Consider the following 20,983-nt stretch of genomic DNA (forward strand, 5'->3'; position numbering starts at 1 on the left):
AATGATCAGCAACTGCGCATTTTCTCCGATCTCACACAACACGGTAAGCTGAATCGAAAAGCTCTGGCATCGCACTGCAGCCTATCTACATACTACGTGTCTAGTGCTATCGGGAGGCGAAACCGTGAGTCCGCGAAAACTCCTCCTCGACGTTTCCCGCAATTCGTCCATTTTCACGTAATCGCACATGGTGTCACACCAGCGGGTAACCGTCAGCCTTCTAGAAATCTAGATTTACACCGATTTAGCGTATACTAACTCACTCCCGAGCCTGTTAAATGCATGACACTGAGGATATGCCGGCCGATGCCGATTTCGACGAGGAGGAACCGTCGTTCAGCGACCCAGAAGACTTCGAAGATGACATCGACGATGAGGGTGAGCAAACGCAGGAAAGATGCCGGTTTTTTTTGCGGCCTGTAGAGCTAGCTAGTTGGGTTAGTTTAGCTAGCTGTTTTAGCATATGTAGCTAGCTACAAGGCTATCATTGCTAACTATCTAGCAAAATACAATACATGTAATGTAAACCAAATGTATATAAATAATTGTTGTTGAAATATTTATTGATATTTTTTTGAAGGGTCAACGTAAAGATCAGCTAACGATCACTTTTGAGAACGTTCGTTAAAGTGATCATGTTAGCTAGCTACAGTAGTTGCTAAGCTAACAGTGGGATTCATTCATGCTTCGCCCATCCACTCAAAAGTGGTCCATACAAATGGCGTACCAAAGAAGAACCATGTACGCCGGTGACATTTTACACCTTTGTTTGCTAGCTATGTTATTATTGTAAACAATCTGTAACAAACGCTAGTAGACCTGTTTTGTCTCCAGTTGTTAGCTACCTTGAAGCGGGACATTCTGACGCCCCGACGTCAGTGCATTACTAGCTACTGTTAGCTAACGTAACTACCAGCTGTCAGATAGTAGTGAACTCAACAGTGTTTATAAAGTACCGCAACATAACCCAAACTACATCCTCACAGCCTTTACCCTAGTTTAACTTTCAGCAGGTGTGGCGCTAAGACCCCCAAAGCAACATGTATAGGTATTTTGGCACACAAATGGTCAATTCACTTTCTGGGTGACAACAGAGCTAACTTAGGTGACATGGCCTCCAGTTAATTGTTCAAACATGTAAAAATGTATGCGCGCACACGAGTCGCTTTGGATAAATGTGTCTTCTAAATGGCATTATTATTACATGGGGCCATCTTTGTCTCTACACAATCAATGGTATGGAAAACACTGGTTTGATAAACTACCACACCAACTAACAATCTCTTTTCCCACCCCCCACATCCATCATCCCCCCCCCCACTCCCCCTGTAGAGTTGCTGGGTGACCTGCTGCGGGAGAAGCCCCAGGAGGCAGACGGGATAGACTCTGTGGTTGTCGTGGACAACGTGCCCCAGGTCGGCCCCGAGCGCCTGGAGAAGCTGAAGAACGTCATCCACAAGATATTCTCCAAGTTCGGCAAGATCACTAACGAGTTCTACCCGACGGTAGAGGGACCTGAAGGACTCACTAAGGGGTGAGTAGCAGGGTGTAGGGAGGCTGTAGTAGGGCTGTAGTAGGGGTGTAGGGAGGCTGTAGTAGGGGTGTAGGGAGGCTGTAGTAGGGGTGTAGGGAGGCTGTAGTAGGGGTGTAGGGAGGCTGGTGTAGGGAGGCTGTAGTAGGGGTGCAGGGAGGCTGTAGTAGGGAGGCTGTAGTAGGGGTGTAGGGAGGCTGTAGTAGGGAGGCTGTAGTAGGGAGGCTGTAGTAGGGAGGCTGTAGTAGGGGTGTAGGGAGGCTGTAGTAGGGGTGTAGGGAGGCTGTAGTAGGGGTGTAGGGAGGCTGTAGTAGGGGTGCAGGGAGGCTGTAGTAGGGGTGTAGTAGGGGTGTAGTAGGGGTGTAGGGAGGCTGTAGTAGGGAGGCTGTAGTAGGGGTGTAGGGAGGCTGTAGTAGGGGTGTAGTAGGGGTGTAGGGAGGCTGTAGTAGGGAGGCTGTAGTAGGGAGGCTGTAGTAGGGGTGTAGGGAGGCTGTAGTAGGGAGGCTGTAGTAGGGAGGCTGTAGTAGGGAGGCTGTAGTAGGGGTGTAGGGAGGCTGTAGTAGGGGTGTAGGGAGGCTGTAGTAGGGGTGTAGGGAGGCTGTAGTAGGGGTGTAGGGAGGCTGGTGTAGGGAGGCTGTAGTAGGGAGGCTGTAGTAGGGGTGTAGTAGGGGTGTAGGGAGGCTGTAGTAGGGAGGCTGTAGTAGGGAGGCTGTAGTAGGGGTGTAGGGAGGCTGTAGTAGGGGTGTAGGGAGGCTGGTGTAGGGAGGCTGTAGTAGGGGTGTAGGGAGGCTGTAGTAGGGAGGCTGTAGTAGGGGTGTAGGGAGGCTGTAGTAGGGGTGCAGGGAGGCTGTAGTAGGGGTGCAGGGAGGCTGTAGTAGGGGTGTAGTAGGGGTGTAGTAGGGGTGTAGGGAGGCTGTAGTAGGGAGGCTGTAGTAGGGGTGTAGGGAGGCTGTAGTAGGGAGGCTGTAGTAGGGGTGTAGTAGGGGTGTAGGGAGGCTGTAGTAGGGGTGCAGGGAGGCTGTAGTAGGGGTGTAGGGAGGCTGTAGTAGGGGTGTAGGGAGGCTGTAGTAGGGGTGTAGGGAGGCTGTAGTAGGGGTGTAGGGAGGCTGTAGTAGGGGTTCAGGGAGGCTGTAGTAGGGGTGCAGGGAGGCTGTAGTAGGGGTGTAGTAGGGGTGTAGTAGGGGTGCAGGGAGGCTGTAGTAGGGGTGCAGGGAGGCTGTAGTAGGGGTGTAGGGAGGCTGTAGTAGGGGTGTAGTAGGGGTGTAGTAGGGGTGTAGGGAGGCTGTAGTAGGGAGGCTGTAGTAGGGGTGTAGGGAGGCTGTAGTAGGGGTGCAGGGAGGCTGTAGTAGGGGTGTAGGGAGGCTGTAGTAGGGGTGTAGTAGGGGTGTAGTAGGGGTGCAGGGAGGCTGTAGTAGGGAGGCTGTAGTAGGGGTGTAGTAGGGGTGTAGGGAGGCTGTAGTAGGGGTGTAGGGAGGCTGTAGTAGGGGTGTAGTAGGGGTGCAGGGAGGCTGTAGTAGGGAGGCTGTAGTAGGGGTGCAGGGAGGCTGTAGTAGGGGTGTAGGGAGGCTGTAGTAGGGAGGGTGTAGTAGGGGTGTAGGGAGGCTGTAGTAGGGAGGCTGTAGTAGGGAGGCTGTAGTAGGGAGGCTGTAGTAGGGAGGCTGTAGTAGGGGTGTAGGGAGGCTGTAGTAGGGAGGCTGTAGTAGGGGTATAGGGAGGCTGTAGTAGGGGTGTAGTAGGGAGGCTGTAGTAGGGGTATAGGGAGGCTGTAGTAGGGGTGTAGTAGGGGTGTAGTAGGGAGGCTGTAGTAGGGGTGTAGTAGGGGTGCAGGGAGGCTGTAGTAGGGGTGTAGTAGGGAGGCTGTAGTAGGGGTGCAGGGAGGCTGTAGTAGGGGTGTAGGGAGGCTGTAGTAGGGAGGCTGTAGTAGGGGTGTAGTAGGGGTGTAGGGAGGCTGTAGTAGGGGTGTAGGGAGGCTGTAGTAGGGGTGCAGGGAGGCTGTAGTAGGGGTGCAGGGAGGCTGTAGTAGGGGTGTAGTAGGGGTGTAGTAGGGGTGTAGGGAGGCTGTAGTAGGGAGGCTGTAGTAGGGGTGTAGGGAGGCTGTAGTAGGGAGGCTGTAGTAGGGGTGTAGGGAGGCTGTAGTAGGGGTGTAGGGAGGCTGTAGTAGGGGTGTAGGGAGGCTGTAGTAGGGGTGCAGGGAGGCTGTAGTAGGGGTGTAGTAGGGGTGTAGGGAGGCTGTAGTAGGGAGGCTGTAGTAGGGGTGTAGGGAGGCTGTAGTAGGGGTGCAGGGAGGCTGTAGTAGGGGTGTAGTAGGGGTGTAGGGAGGCTGTAGTAGGGAGGCTGTAGTAGGGGTGTAGGGAGGCTGTAGTAGGGAGGCTGTAGTAGGGAGGCTGTAGTAGGGAGGCTGTAGTAGGGGTGTAGGGAGGCTGTAGTAGGGGTGTAGGGAGGCTGTAGTAGGGAGGCTGTAGTAGGGAGGCTGTAGTAGGGAGGCTGTAGTAGGGGTGTAGGGAGGCTGTAGTAGGGGTGTAGGGAGGCTGTAGTAGGGGTGCAGGGAGGCTGTAGTAGGGGTGTAGTAGGGGTGTAGTAGGGAGGCTGTAGTAGGGAGGCTGTAGTAGGGGTGCAGGGAGGCTGTAGTAGGGGTGTAGTAGGGGTGTAGTAGGGGTGTAGGGAGGCTGTAGTAGGGAGGCTGTAGTAGGGGTGTAGTAGGGGTGTAGGGAGGCTGTAGTAGGGAGGCTGTAGTAGGGGTGTAGGGAGGCTGTAGTAGGGATGCTGTAGTAGGGGTGTAGGGAGGCTGTAGTAGGGAGGCTGTAGTAGGGGTGTAGGGAGGCTGTAGTAGGGAGGCTGTAGTAGGGGTGCAGGGAGGCTGTAGTAGGGGTGTAGGGAGGGTGTAGTAGGGGTGTAGTAGGGGTGCAGGGAGGCTGTAGTAGGGAGGCTGTAGTAGGGGTGTAGGGAGGCTGTAGTAGGGGTGTAGGGAGGCTGTAGTAGGGGTGTAGGGAGGCTGTAGTAGGGGTGTAGGGAGGCTGTAGTAGGGGTGTAGTAGGGGTGTAGTAGGGGTGCAGGGAGGCTGTAGTAGGGAGGCTGTAGTAGGGGTGCAGGGAGGCTGTAGTAGGGGTGTAGGGAGGCTGTAGTAGGGAGGGTGTAGTAGGGGTGTAGGGAGGCTGTAGTAGGGAGGCTGTAGTAGGGAGGCTGTAGTAGGGGTGTAGGGAGGCTGTAGTAGGGAGGCTGTAGTAGGGGTGTAGGGAGGCTGTAGTAGGGAGGCTGTAGTAGGGAGGCTGTAGTAGGGGTATAGGGAGGCTGTAGTAGGGGTGTAGTAGGGAGGCTGTAGTAGGGGTATAGGGAGGCTGTAGTAGGGGTGTAGTAGGGAGGCTGTAGTAGGGGGTGTAGGGAGGCTGTAGTAGGGGTATAGGGAGGCTGTAGTAGGGGTGCAGGGAGGCTGTAGTAGGGGTGTAGGGAGGCTGTAGTAGGGAGGCTGTAGTAGGGAGGCTGTAGTAGGGGTGCAGGGAGGCTGTAGTAGGGGTGCAGGGAGGCTGTAGTAGGGGTGCAGGGAGGCTGTAGTAGGGGTGTAGTAGGGGTGCAGAGTTGTCACGATACTAAGAAGTGAGGGAGGAAAGAACATGAAGCAGACTCAATGTCTTGAGGAAAACAGTCCTAATGTTGGGGGGAAAACAGCCTTGTGTTTGTCAACCACAGAGTTTTACCCCAAGGCTGACACGCACTAAAGTGACTGTTAGCTAGCTATGTTTGTTCTGTTACGGATGGAGGTGGAGGACATAGCCTCTAGATAGAAGGGTGGAGGACATAGCCTCTAGATAGAAGGGTGTAGGACATAGCCTCTAGATAGAAGGGTGGAGGACATAGCCTCTAGATAGAAGGGTGGAGGACATAGCCTCTAGATAGAAGGGTGGAGGACATAGCCTCTAGATAGAAGGGTGGAGGACATAGCCTCTAGATAGAAGGGTGGAGGACATAGCCTCTAGATAGAAGGGTGGAGGACAGGATGTAGCGAGGTGTAGGACATTGCACTCAGATGTACTCTATCTAGAGGCTGAGTTTTACACTTGTCTGCCCTGGAATTGCAGCATCCGTGTACTAGCATGCAGGTGGCTCTGTGTACATGTACCTGCTAGCTGAAGCATTCTTGGAAATAATCAACAATTGGTTTGTCATTCCAGGTTAGAGAACTTACATTCCCATACAGTCATGTGGATTCACTTTTTTGACAACTAGAGAAAGTACACATTATGATGCATAACTAGTTGTTCTAACTCGTATCCTTCTGTAGGTGTATCTTCCTGGAGGATCCCACCCAGACCAATAGTTAGTCAACCTGTAGTTCATGTTATGTCTCCTCTGTAGGTACATCTTCCTGGAGTATGGAGCTCCTACTCAGGCTCTGGAGGCAGTGAAGAACGCTGACGGCTACAAGCTGGACAAGCAGCACACCTTCAGAGTCAACGTGTTCACCGACTTCGACAAGTAAGAAGACTCAAACACACAGGGGGGTTCAGGGCATCATTCCGGCTGTTATGGGGATGTCTGGTTAGTGTTGGGTCATCTAGGCAAAACGTGGCAGAAATGTTTGACATGGATATACATGAAATAGAAATGTCTGCTGTGGACTGTGATGTTGTGCCCCAGGTACATGAGTATCAGTGATGAGTGGGAGACTCCCGAGAAGCAGCCCTTCAAGGACTTTGTGAGTGTTACCAACTGTCACTTCAACCACCCATTCAGAGAATACCCAGCCGGGGGTTGTGGAGGAAGAAGTCATCGCTAACGGTGACTTCCTGTTTGTGTTGCCAGGGTAACATGCGTCACTGGATGGAGGATCCTGACTGTCGTGACCAGTACAGCGTCATCTACGAATCAGGAGAGAGGACCGCCATCTTCAACAACGACGCCAAGGATCCAATCGTCTCCGAGGAGAGGGCGGTGAGTCAACCGTTCAACCAATCACGACAGCGCAGTGAGACGATGGTTCAACCAATCAGAATTGTTTCTGCACTGATCATTCTACATCTACAGAAAGACTTTGAGGGCCTTGATGCTTAAAAGTAGTGAGATCTAACTAACAACTAGAAGGCTTGATTGTCTAATCAAAATGTCTGCCGTCGTGTATATTCATTGATTCTGAGATTGTGCTGTGACTGTGTTGTGTCCCTGTAGCGCTGGACGGAGACGTATGTCCGCTGGTCTCCCAAGGGGACCTACCTGGCCACGTTCCACCAGCGAGGCATTGCATTGTGGGGTGGAGAGAAGTTCAAGCAGATCCAACGTTTCAGCCACCAGGGGGTGTCTCTGATCGACTTCTCTCCCTGCGAGAGGTAACCAATCACATTATCAATAACCTATAATCAATAACTAGAGATTCAGCCACCAGGGAGTGTCTCTGATCGACTTCTCCCCCTGTGAGAGGTAACCAATCACATTATCAATAACCTATAATCAATAACTAGAGATTCAGCCACCAGGGAGTGTCTCTGATCGACTTCTCCCCCTGGGAGAGGTAACCAATCACTAATTAATAATCAATGCCTGTCTATATCACATCTATGAATCCTTATGAAGCTACATTAAGGTGTTATAATGCTTCATAGGTACGTCGCAGTGACGTTCAGTCCCCTGATGGGGACACTGAGGACACCCCATGCCCTAGTGTAGCTCTGTCAGCGGTATGAAGCCTTGTGAAGCTACATAAAGGGGTTATAATGTCCCCCCCCCTACCCCACCCCCACAAAAAATAAAATCATAATAATAATAATAATTTAAAAAGATATATACAAATAAATGAATAAAAAATATATATTTAAAAAAATTAAACAAAAAAAACAACAATATATAAACGAATGAAAATTTAAAATATACTCTAACATTTAAAATTAGAAAAAAATATATATATATAAAAAAAAAAATGTGTAAAGTGGTTTTCCCACTGGCTATAAGGTGAATGCACCAATTTGTAAGTCGCTCTGGATAAGAGCGTCTGCTAAATGACGTAAATGTAATGTAAAATGTAAATAATGCTTGGTAGGTACAGGTAACTGCCAAAATAAAGGAAACGCCAACATAAAGTGTCTTACCAGGTCGTTGGGCCACCAGTCGCCAGAACAGCTTCAGTGCTCCTTGGCATAGATTCTCCAAGTGTCTGGAACTCTATTGGAGGGATGTGACATCATTCTTCCACAGGAAATTCATCATTTGATGGTGGTGGAAAACGCTGTCTCAGGCGCCGCTCCAGAATCTTCCAGAAGGGTTAAATTGGGTTGAGATCCAGTGACTGAGACACAAACTCCCTTTAAACCCCCTACGCTCCTTTGAGACACCTCTTTCAAAGTCTCTGAGATCTCTTCTTATAGCCATGGTAGCCAAGATAATGGTCAACTGGGCATTTTTATACATGTTAATTGCTTAATTATCTCAGGAACCACACCTGTGTGGAAGCACCTGCTTTCAATATACGTTGTATCCCTCATTGACTCAAGTGTTTCCTTTATTTTGGCAGTTACATGTACGCGGTGAGCCTAGTGTGGTTATAACCTGTCTGTCAGCTGTATGAAGCCTTATGAAGCTACATAAATGTGTTATAAGCGCCTGTTAAGCGACTTTGGGGTCCCTGAAAAGCGCTATATGCGTCCCATGTATTGATGTTATTGTTCTAATGCTTGGTAGGTACGTAGTGACATTCAGTCCCCTGATGGACACTAAGGAGGACCCCCAGGCCATCATCATCTGGGACATTCTGACTGGCCAGAAGAAGAGAGGCTTCCACTGTGAGAGTTCTGCCCACTGGCCCATCTTCAAGTAAGGACCAATTACACACCTCCCTTTCTGTCTTCATGTCTTTCTTTCTGTCTCTCTTTCTCCTGTTCCTGTCTTTCCATCTTCAAGTAGCTAAGAACTGTAGCAGAACTTGTTTCTCTCACGTTGGGTCTTGGTTCTGTCCCTAAACTGCAGTGTTGTAATGTGGGTGTGTCTTGGTTCTGTCCCTAACTGCAGTGTTGTAATGTGGGTGTGTCTTGGTTCTGTCCCTAACTGCAGTGTTGTAATGTGGGTGTGTCTTGGTTCTGTCCCTAACTGCAGTGTTGTAATGTGGGTGTGTCTTGGTTCTGTCCCTAACTGCAGTGTTGTAATGTGGGTGTGTCTTGGTTCTGTCCCTAAACTGCAGTGTTGTAATGTGTGTCTCTCTCCAGGTGGAGTCACGATGGGAAGTTCTTTGCCAGGATGACCCAGGACACACTGAGCATCTACGAGACCCCAGTAAGTCCACACCAACACACATTATCTATTGTAGCAGACCCCAGTAAGTCCACACCAACACACATGATCTATTGTAGGAGACCCCAGTAAGTCCACACCAACACACATGATCTATTGTAGGAGACCCCAGTAAGTCCACACCAACACACATTATCTATTGTAGCAGACCCCAGTAAGTCCACACCAACACACATTATCTATTGTAGGAGACCCCAGTAAGTCCTCATTATCTATTGTAGGAGACCCCAGTAAGTCACCTTTACATTTCTCCCCAGTGACCAGCCCCACTAACAGTCTGAATTCTACTGAGTGTCTCTGTATCTAAAACAGACTGATACGTCGATACTTAACAAGCTGTTTTTTCCTTTCATAGTCCATGGGCCTGTTGGACAAGAAGAGTCTGAAGATCACTGGTATCAAGTAAGTCATGTCTTTATGCTAGGGGTGTTAACCCTTAATCGGTTAGTTACAGTGGGGAAAAAAGTATTTAGTCAGCCACCAATTGTGCAAGTTCTCCCACTTAAAAAGATGAGAGAGGCCTGTAATTTTCATCATAGGTACACGTCAACTATGACAGACAAATTGAGGGGGAAAAAAATCCAGAAAATCACATTGTAGGATTTTAAATTTTTAATATTTGCAAATTATGGTGGAAAATAAGTATTTGGTCACCTACAAACAAGCAAGATTTCTGGCTCTCACAGACCTGTAACTTCTTCTTTAAGAGGCTCCTCTGTCCTCCACTCGTTACCTGTATTAATGGCACCTGTTTGAACTTGTTATCAGTATAAAAGACACCTGTCCACAACCTCAAACAGTCACACTCCAAACTCCACTATGGCCAAGACCAAAGAGCTGTCAAAGGACACCAGAAACAAAATTGTAGACCTGCACCAGGCTGGGAAGACTAAATCTGCAATAGGTAAGCAGCTTGGTTTGAAGAAATCAACTGTGGGAGCAATTATTAGGAAATGGAAGACATACAAGACCACTGATAATCTCCCTCGATCTGGGGCTCCACGCAAGATCTCACCCCGTGGGGTCAAAATGATCACAAGAACGGTAAGCAAAAATCCCAGAACCACACGGGGGGACCTAGTGAATGACCTGCAGAGAGCTGGGACCAAAGTAACAAAGCCTACCATCAGTAACACACTACGCCGCCAGGGACTCAAATCCTGCAGTGCCAGACGTGTCCCCCTGCTTAAGCCAGTACATGTCCAGGCCCGTCTGAAGTTTGCTAGAGTGCATTTGAATGATCCAGAAGAGGATTGGGAGAATGTCAGATGAAACCAAAATAGAACTTTTTGGTAAAAACTCAACTCGTCGTGTTTGGAGGACAAAGAATGCTGAGTTGCATCCAAAGAACACCATACCTACTGTGAAGCATGGGGGTGGAAACATCATGCTTTGGGGCTATTTTTCTGCAAAGGGACCAGGACGACTGATCCGTGTAAAGGAAAGAATGAATGGGGCCATGTATCGTGAGATTTTGAGTGAAAACCTCCTTCCATCAGCAAGGGCATTGAAGATGAAACGTGGCTGGGTCTTTCAGCATGACAATGATCCCAAACACACCGCCCGGGCAACGAAGGAGTGGCTTCGTAAGAAGCATTTCAAGGTCCTGGAGTGGCCTAGCCAGTCTCCAGATCTCAACCCCATAGAAAATCTTTGGAGGGAGTTGAAAGTCTGTGTTGCCCAGCGACAGTGTGTGAAAAGGAGATCTGCATGGAGGAATGGGCCAAAATACCAGCAACAGTGTGTGAAAACCTTGTGAAGACTTACAGAAAACGTTTGACCTGTGTCATTGCCAACAAAGGGTATATAACAAAGTATTGAGAAACTTTTGTTATTGACCAAATACTTATTTTCCACCATAATTCATTAAAAATCCTACAATGTGATTTTCTGGATTATTTTTTTCTCATTTTGTCTGTCATAGTTGACGTGTACCTATGATGAAAATTACAGGCCTCTCTCATCTTTTTAAGTGGGAGAACTTGCACAATTGGTGGCTGACTAAATACTTTTTTCCCCCACTGTATATCTGTCATCAATTAAGTCATGTCTTTATACTTAATCGGTTAGTTATATCTGTCGTCAAGTTAGTAATGTCTTTATACTAGGGGTGTTTATCGGTTAGCCACCGAAAATAAATTTGACTGGTGTTTATTCGTCTTATCGGTCATGCTTATCGGTTTATAGGTTAATTTGCATAATTTCGGGGAATTAAAAGGGTTGCATGTTCAATAACAGACTATAGCCTTTTGACTGTAAGACCATAGCCTTGCTATTGTTGCATGTTCAATAACAGGCTATAGCCTTTTGACTGTAAGACCATAGCCTTGCTATTGTTGCATGTTCAATAACAGGCTATAGCCTTTTGACTGTAAGACCATAGCCTTGCTATTGTTGCATGTTCAATAACAGGCTATAGACTTTTGACTGTAAGACCATAGCCTTGCTATTGTTGCATGTTCAATAACAGGCTATAGCCTTTTGACTGTAAGACCATAGCCTTGCTATTGTTGCATGTTCAATAACAGGCTATAGACTTTTGACTGTAAGACCATAGCCTTGCTATTGTTGCATGTTCAATAACAGGCTATAGCCTTTTGACTGTAAGACCATAGTCTTGCTATTGTTGCATGTTCAATAACAGGCTATAGACTTTTGACTGTAAGACCATAGCCTTGCTATTGTTGCATGTTCAATAACAGACTATAGCCTTTTGACTGTAAGACCATAGCCTTGCTATTGTTGCATGTTCAATAACAGACTATAGCCTTTTGACTGTAAGACCATAGCCTTGCTATTGTTGCATGTTCAATAACAGGCTATAGCCTTTTGACTGTAAGACCATAGTCTTGCTATTGTTGCATGTTCAATAACAGGCTATTGCCTTTTGACTGTAAGACCATAGCCTTGCTATTGTTGCATGTTCAATAACAGGCTATAGCCTTTTGACTGTAAGACCATAGCCTTGCTATTGTTGCATGTTCAATAACAGGCTATAGCCTTTTGACTGTAAGACCATAGCCTTGCTATTGTTGCATGTTCAATAACAGGCTATAGCCTTTTGACTGTAAGACCATAGTCTTGCTATTGTTGCATGTTCAATAACAGGCTATAGCCTTTTGACTGTAAGACCGTAGCCTTGCTATTGTTGCATGTTCAATAACAGACTATAGCCTTTTGACTGTAAGACCATAGCCTTGCTATTGTTGCATGTTCAATAACAGGCTATAGCCTTTTGACTGTAAGACCATAGCCTTGCTATTGTTGCATGTTCAATAACAGGCTATAGCCTTTTGACTGTAAGACCATAGCCTTGCTATTGTTGCATGTTTCTATTAAGCTCTAGATGGAAAATGTCCATTCCTTGTATGCATGCAGAGTATTATCTGTTGGCCATGTCATTTTACTGTTAACGTATTACCTGTACGTCCTGTGTGTGTGTGTATATAAATCCTCCCCTTCTGTAGGGACTTCTCCTGGTCCCCAGGTGATGACATCACAGCGTTGTATAAATCCTTTCCTCCCCTTCTGTAGGGACTTCTCCTGGTCCCCAGGTGATAACATCACAGCGTTGTATAAATCCTCTCCTCCCCTTCTGTAGGGACTTCTCCTGGTCCCCAGGTGATAACATCACAGCGTTCTGGGTGCCTGAGGACAAAGATATCCCAGCCAGGGTGACTCTGATGCAGCTTCCCTCCAGACAGGAGATCAGAGTCAGGAACCTCTTCAATGTGGTCGACTGTAAACTACACTGGCAGAGACAGGGAGACTACCTCTGTGTCAAGGTGGACCGCACACCTAAAGGAACTCAGGTTAGTGAGGGGAGGGGGGGGGGGGGGGTGGGGGGGAGAGGCGTGAGGGGGGTGTAAATGTGACTGCATTGATGTTACACCTAGTCTACAAGTTCCCTCTCCTCCTCTCAGGGTGTGGTGACCAACTTTGAGATCTTCAGGATGAGAGAGAAGCAGGTTCCTGTTGACGTGGTCGAGATGAAGGGAGACCCGGAATCCAAAACTGGTACTACACTGATGAGACGGACGGAGACACACTCTGACAGACAGGCAGACAGAAACACACTCTGACAGACAGACAGACAGAAACACACTCTGACAGACAGACAGACAGAAACACACTGACAGACAGGCAGACAGAAACACACTCTGACAAGACTGGGTATAGTAACACCACTGGGTGTAGTAACACCACTGGGTGTAGTAACACCACTGGGTGTAGTAACACCACTGGGTGTAGTAACACCACTAGGTGTAGTAACACCACTAGGTATAGTAACACCACTAGGTGTAGTAACACCACTAGGTATAGTAACACCACTAGTAACACCACTAGGTATAGTAACACCACTAGTAACACCACTAGGTGTAGTAACACCACTAGGTGTAGTAACACAACTAGTAACACCACTGGGTATAGTAACACCACTAGTAACACCACTGGGTGTAGTAACACCACTGGGTATAGTAACACCACTAGTAACACCACTGGGTGTACTAGTAACACCACTGGGTATAGTAACACCACTAGGTATAGTAACACCACTAGGTATAGTAACACCACTGGGTATAGTAACACCACTAGGTGTAGTAACACCACTAGGTGTAGTAACACCACTGGGTATAGTAACACAACTAGGTATAGTAACACCACTGGGTATAGTAACACCACTAGTAACACCACTAGGTATAGTAACACCACTGGGTATAGTAACACCACTAGTAACACCACTAGGTATAGTAACACCACTAGTAACACCACTGGGTATAGTAACACCACTAGTAACACCACTGGGTATAGTAACACCACTGGGTATAGTAACACCACTAGTAACACCACTGGGTATAGTAACACCACTGGGTATAGTAACACCACTAGGTATAGTAACACCACTGGTAAAACCACTGGGTATAGTAACACCACTGGGTGTAGTAACACCACTGGGTGTAGTAACACCACTAGTAACACCACTGGGTATAGTAACACCACTGGGTATAGTAACACCACGATGTGTAGTAACACCACTAAGTATAGTAACACCACTAGTAACACCACTGGGTATAGTAACACCACTAGGTATAGTAACACAACTAGGTGTAGTAACACCACTGGTAACACCACTGGGTGTAGTAACACCACTAGGTATAGTAACACCACTAGTAACACCACTAGGTATAGTAACACCACTAGGTGTAGTAACACCACTAGTAACACCACTGGGTGTAGTAACACCACTGGGTATAGTAACACCACTGGGTGTAGTAACACCACTAGGTATAGTAACACCACTAGGTGTAGTAACACCACTGGGTATAGTAACACAACTAGGTATAGTAACACCACTGGGTATAGTAACACCACTAGTAACACCACTGGGTGTAGTAACACCACTAGGTATAGTAACACCACTAGTAACACCACTAGGTATAGTAACACCAATAGGTGTAGTAACACCACTAGTAACACCACTGGGTATAGTAACACCACTGGGTGTAGTAACACCACTGGGTGTAGTAACACCACTAGTAACACCACTGGGTGTAGTAACACCACTGGGTATAGTAACGCCACTGGGTGTAGTAACGCCACTGGGTATAGTAACACCACTGGTGGTAGTAACACCACTGGGTATAGTAACACCACTGGGTATAGTAACACCACTGGGTGTAGTAACACCACTGGGTGTAGTAACACCACTAGTAACACCACTGGGTGTAGTAACGCCACTGGGTGTAGTAACACCACTAGGTATAGTAACACCACTAGTAACACCACTAGGTATAGTAACACCACTAGTAACACCACTAGGTATAGTAACACCACTAGTAACACCACTGGGTATAGTAACACCACTAGTAACACCACTAGGTATAGTAACACAACTAGTAACACCACTAGGTATAGTAACACCACTAGTAACACCACTAGGTATAGTAACACCACTAGTAACACCACTGGGTATAGTAACACCACTAGTAACACCACTGGGTATAGTAACACCACTAGGTATAGTAACACCACTGGGTATAGTAACACCACTGGGTATAGTAACATCACTGGGTATAGTAACACCACTGGGTATAGTAACACCACTAGTAACACCACTGGGTATAGTAACACCACTGGGTATAGTAACACCACGAGGTGTAGTAACACCACGAGGTGTAGTAACACCACTAGGTATAGTAACACCACTAGGTATAGTAACACCACTAGTAACACCACTGGGTATAGTAACACCACTAGGTGTAGTAACACCACTAGGTATAGTAACACCACTAGTAACACCACTGGGTATAGTAACACCACTAGGTGTAGTAACACCACTAGGTATAGTAACACCACTAGGTATAGTAACACCACTAGTAACACCACTAGGTATAGTAACACCACTAGGTGTAGTAACACCACTAGTAACACCACTGGGTGTAGTAACACCACTGGGTATAGTAACACCACTGGGTGTAGTAACACCACTGGGTGTAGTAACACCACTAGTAACACCACTGGGTGTAGTAACACCACTGGGTATAGTAACGCCACTGGGTGTAGTAACGCCAATGGGTATAGTAACACCACTGGGTGTAGTAGCACCACTGGGTATAGTAACACCACTGGGTGTAGTAACACCACTGGGTGTAGTAACACCACTGGGTATAGTAACGCCACTGGGTGTAGTAACGCCACTGGGTGTAGTAACACCACTGGGTATAGTAACGCCACTGGGTATAGTAACACCACTGGGTATAGTAACGCCACTGGGTGTAGTAACACCACTGGGTATAGTAACGCCACTGGGTGTAGTAACACCACTGGGTGTAGTAACACCACTAGGTGTAGTAACACCACTAGTAACACCACTGGGTGTAGTAACACCACTGGGTATAGTAACACCACTAGGTGTAGTAACACCACTAGTAACACCACTGGGTGTAGTAACACCACTGGGTATAGTAACACCACTGGGTATAGTAACACCACTAGGTGTAGTAACACCACTAGGTATAGTAACACCACTGGGTATAGTAACACCACTAGGTATAGTAACACCACTGGGTATAGTAACACCACTGGGTATAGTAACACCACTAGGTATAGTAACACCACTAGGTATAGTAACACCACTAGGTGTAGTAACACCACTAGGTGTAGTAACACCACTGGGTATAGTAACACCACTGGGTATAGTAACACCACTAGTAACACCACTGGGTATAGTAACACCACTAGGTGTAGTAACACCACTAGTAACACCACTGGGTGTAGTAACACCACTGGGTATAGTAACACCACTGGGTATAGTAACACCACTAGGTGTAGTAACACCACTGGGTATAGTAACACCACTAGTAACACCACTGGGTATAGTGACACCACTAGGTATAGTAACACCACTAGTAACACCACTGGGTATAGTAACACCACTAGTAACACCACTGGGTATAGTAACACCACTAGTAACACCACTGGGTATAGTAACACCACTAGTAACACCACTGGGTATAGTAACACCACTGGGTATAGTAACACCACTAGGTATAGTAACACCACTAGTAACACCACTAGGTATAGTAACACCACTAGTAACACCACTAGGTATAGTAACACCACTAAGTATAGTAACACCACTAGGTATAGTAACACCACTAGTAACACCACTAGGTATAGTAACACCACTGGGTATAGTAACACCACTGGGTATAGTAACACCACTGGGTATAGTAACACCACTAGGTATAGTAACACCACTAGTAACACCACTAGGTATAGTAACACCACTGGGTATAGTAACACCACTAAGTATAGTAACACCACTAGGTATAGTAACACCACTGGGTATAGTAACACCACTAAGTATAGTAACACCACTAGGTATAGTAACACCACTGGGTATAGTAACACCACTAGGTATAGTAACACCACTAGTAACACCACTGGGTATAGTAACACCACTAGTAACACCACCGGGTATAGTAACACCACTGGGTATAGTAACACCACTAGGTATAGTAACACCACTAGGTATAGTAACACCACTAGTAACACCACTGGGTATAGTAACACCACTAGTAACACCACCGGGTATAGTAACACCACCGGGTATAGTAACACCACTGGGTATAGTAACACCACTAGGTATAGTAACACCACTAGTAACACCACTGGGTATAGTAACACCACTAGTAACACCACCGGGTATAGTAACACCACTGGGTATAGTAACACCACTGGGTATAGTAACACCACTAAGTATAGTAACACCAGTGTTGTCCCCCCCTAGCGGAGAGCATCATAGCGTTTGCGTGGGAGCCTAACGGCAGCAAGTTTGCCGTCCTGCACGGTGAATCTCCCAGAATCAACGCCTCCTTCTACCACGTCAAGAACAACGGGAAGATAGAACTCATCAGTGAGTAACAACTTTTACAGTAAAATATCACACATAGAAAGGAACTCAAACCTTAAACATTGTACTGACTGTATCTCTCACCCCCTTCCTCTCTCTCTCTCCCTCCTCTCCCCTCTCTCCCTCCCCTCTCCCTCCCTCCTCTTCCTCCCCTCTCCCCTTCCTCCTCTCTCCCCTTCCTCCTCTCCCTCCTCTCCCCCCTCCCTCTCTCTCTCCTCCCCCTTCCTCTCTCTCTCCTCCTCCAGAGATGTTTGACAAGCAGCAGGCCAACAGCATCTTCTGGAGTCCTCAGGGACAGTTCATGGTGTTGGCTGGACTCAGAAGGTACAAGACTGTGCTGTGTATTTAGACTCAATGACCTGTCTCTTCAGTGTGTGTGTTAACCCTGTCCTCTCCCCCAGTATGAACGGGGCTCTGGCGTTTGTGGACACCTCTGACTGCACCATGATGAACATGGCTGAACACTACATGGCTTCTGACGTAGAGTGGGACCCTACAGGGCGATACCTAGTCACCTCTGTGTCCTGGTGGAGTCACAAGGTACCCCCCCCCCCCACACACACACACACACACAATAATACCTGGTCACCTCGGTGTCCTGGTGGAGTCACAAGGTACCCCCCCCCCCCCCCCCCCCCACACACACACACACACAAGGAATAAACTCCAACTGCCATGTTTTTTAAATGGAGGTCCAAAAAAAGGGTGGTTTGCACCACAACACGCAGACAGAACTTCAGAAAATCCCTCGTTTTGTTGATGTCCTTTTTCTGTATTTATTTGAGGTTGAATAGAAGAACGGTGTGTTTTTACCTGAGCCGTATAAAGTGTATTTGAAAGGGGTCGTCTCTCCACCAGGTGGACAACGCCTACTGGCTCTGGACCTTCCAGGGTCGTCTCCTCCAGAAGAACAACAAGGATCGCTTCTGCCAGCTGCTGTGGAGACCTCGTCCCGCTACCCTGCTCACACAGGACACCATCAAGGTACGTACTGGGTGGGGTGGGGGGGTTAAATGTGTGTGTGGCCCCAGTATTTATAAAGGGGATTTACTCTGGCATCAATATTGTTAAAACCAAAAGAATCCAAAACTCGCTCAGTGTCTTGACAAGTAGTGACTTCTGTCTAAACTTCTGTGTGTTGAAAGAGTTTTGTTGTTATGTGTCTATGACTGCCTTGCCATGGGCTTAGCTGGGACCCCTTGGTTTTGACAGTCGTGTAACATGTTTCGTCTGGGTTTCCATACGTGTAATAATGAATAGAGTTACTCCCCAGGTGATCAAGAAGGACCTGAAGAAGTACTCCAAGATCTTTGAGCAGAAGGATCGTCTGAGCCAGTCAAAGGCCTCTAAGGAGCTGGTGGACAGGAGGAGGAGTATGATGGAGGACTATCGTAGCTACAGAGAGACTGCCCTGCAGCAACACGAGGACCAGAAGACCGCCCGCCTGCAACTCAGAGGAGGTACGTAGAACCCTTCCGTCTCCACCTCTTATCGGCCCTGACACTTTCATCCAACTGCCTCACTACAGACACAGGAGATAGACTCCTACCCTATGGGCCGTTCTGGACCAGCATTACTGCTACAGAAACAGGAGATAGACTCCTACCCTATGGGCCGTTCTGGACCAGCATTACTGCTACAGAAACAGGAGATAGACTCCTACCCTATGGGCCGTTCTGGACCAGCATTACTGCTACAGAAACAGGAGATAGACTCCTACCCTATGGTCCGTTCTGGACCAGCATTACTGCTACAGAAACAGGAGATAGACTCCTACCCTATGGGCCGTTCTGGACCAGCATTACTGCTACAGAAACAGGAGATAGACTCCTACCCTATGGGCCGTTCTGGACCAGCATTACTGCTACAGAAACAGGAGATAGACTCCTACCCTATGGTCTGTTCTGGACCAGCATTACTGCTACAGAAACAGGAGATAGACTCCTACCCTATGGGCCGTTCTGGACCAGCATTACTGCTACAGAAACAGGAGATAGACTCCTACCCTATGGTCCGTTCTGGACCAGCATTACTGCTACAGAAACAGGAGATAGACTCCTACCCTATGGGCCGTTCTGGACCAGCATTACTGCTACAGAAACAGGAGATAGACTCCTACCCTATGGGCCGTTCTGGACCAGCATTACTGCTACAGAAACAGGAGATAGACTCCTACCCTATGGTCTGTTCTGGACCAGCATTACTGCTACAGAAACAGGAGATAGACTCCTACCCTATGGGCCGTTCTGGACCAGCATTACTGCTACAGAAACAGGAGATAGACTCCTACCCTATGGGCCGTTGTGGCTTGGACCAGGCTGACTAAGCGTAACCCCTGAACTCTCTCTGTCTCTAGGAGTGGACACTGATGAGCTGGACAGTAACACAGATGACTGGGAGGAGGAGACCATCGAGTTTTTTATCAACGAAGAAATCATTCCCCTCGGAGAGTAGTCCCCTACGCAGGTAACACACACACACACACTACCTAAACACACTACCTACACACACTACCTGGCTGTGGTTTTGACGGTCTCTCTCCCTCCCTCTCTCCCTCTCCAGTTCCATTTTTGCGTGGGGACTAGAGGGGGCGTTGCGTTGTCGACTGGAGGAGGAAAACCTACGCTCAGAATCTTTGGAGTCGCCAGAGTTCCACCATTCTCTCTTTGTGACATCATCAAAGCGTGCCTTGTGGTATAGCGACTACAGCAAGCTAGCAACTGAAGGAGGGAGGGAGGGAGGGAGGGGGAAGGGGGGGAGGGAGGGAGAATAGAACAGTTCTCCCTAGTTAGTTTCTTCTCATCTAGCCTCTCGCCTACTTTCCATCCTTCTTATCTTGGCTCCACCCCCTGCAGTCTTAACTGTCGTTACCATGGGAACGGCCACACCTTACCATAAGGAGATGAGGACGGGGCGTGGTGTGTGTGAGGCTAGAGAACGTGTTATCCTGATGACCAAATGTTCAAGGCAGTGTTGTTGTAGTAGTACTGTGCTGAAGTGGCAGTATCCTCCTCCATTTAGATTACCTGAAGTTGTTGTTGTCGCACTAGACCACAACTATCACATGATCAACTTCAATAAAGATAAACCTCATACAAATCAGACTGTCTGTGGTTTTTTGTGTGTTGAAAGTGTATTTATATATTTTTCATTTAGCTAGCGGATGGTCTTATACCAGAGTGACATAGTGCAGGCAGTGCATTCAACTAAGGTATAGTGCATTGTACTGTTCTTTACTGGTGTCCTGTCTTCACGGTCTCTTGCACTGGAACGTGATGTGGGTTTTTACTAGTTTACTGTTGTATGTAAACTTAGTCTCTCACATGTGCAGAAATCTCTATCTTCAGCTACGAACCATTAGTGTTACAGAAAGTCCAGAAGCGCAGCCACTCCGTAGAACACATGTCAAACTCATTCCACGGAGGGCCTAGTGTCTATGGATCTTTCACTCCTCCCTTGATTGATGAACTAAGGTCACTGATTAGTAAGGAACTCCCCTCACCTGGTTGTCTAGGTCACTGATTAGTAAGGAACTCCCCTCACCTGGTTGTCTAGGCCACTGATTAGTAAGGAACTCCCCTCATCTGGTTGTCTAGGTCACTGATTAGTAAGGAACTCCCCTCACCTGGTTGTCTAGGTCACTGATTAGTAAGGAACTCCCCTCATCTGGTTGTCTAGGTCACTGATTAGTAAGGAACTCCCCTCACCTGGTTGTCTAGGTCACTGATTAGTAAGGAACTCCCCTCACCTGGTTGTCTAGGTCACTG

The 20,983-nt window shown here is 47.6% G+C and overlaps 1 protein-coding gene across 1 annotated transcript; it reads left to right on the forward strand.

The window, feature by feature from the left end:
* Window positions 1-14: 14 nt before the first annotated feature.
* Window positions 15-20,318, forward strand: LOC311113871 (eukaryotic translation initiation factor 3 subunit B-like). Its single transcript, XM_084189157.1, has 18 exons — window positions 15-378; window positions 1,333-1,534; window positions 5,882-6,001; window positions 6,164-6,221; window positions 6,329-6,457; window positions 6,692-6,849; window positions 8,195-8,326; window positions 8,716-8,782; window positions 9,156-9,202; window positions 12,402-12,612; window positions 12,724-12,817; window positions 17,094-17,219; window positions 17,462-17,540; window positions 17,618-17,756; window positions 18,075-18,200; window positions 18,490-18,676; window positions 19,573-19,682; window positions 19,779-20,318. Exons 1-17 carry the CDS (start codon window positions 279-281, stop codon window positions 19,668-19,670), a joined length of 2,073 nt encoding a protein of 690 aa, XP_084045283.1. The 5' UTR covers window positions 15-278; the 3' UTR covers window positions 19,671-19,682; window positions 19,779-20,318.
* Window positions 20,319-20,983: the final 665 nt, after the last annotated feature.

This window comes from Coregonus lavaretus (assembly GCF_964263955.1).
Source record: "Coregonus lavaretus genome assembly, contig: HAP1_SCAFFOLD_317, whole genome shotgun sequence".
Taxonomy (NCBI): Eukaryota; Metazoa; Chordata; class Actinopteri; order Salmoniformes; family Salmonidae; genus Coregonus; species Coregonus lavaretus.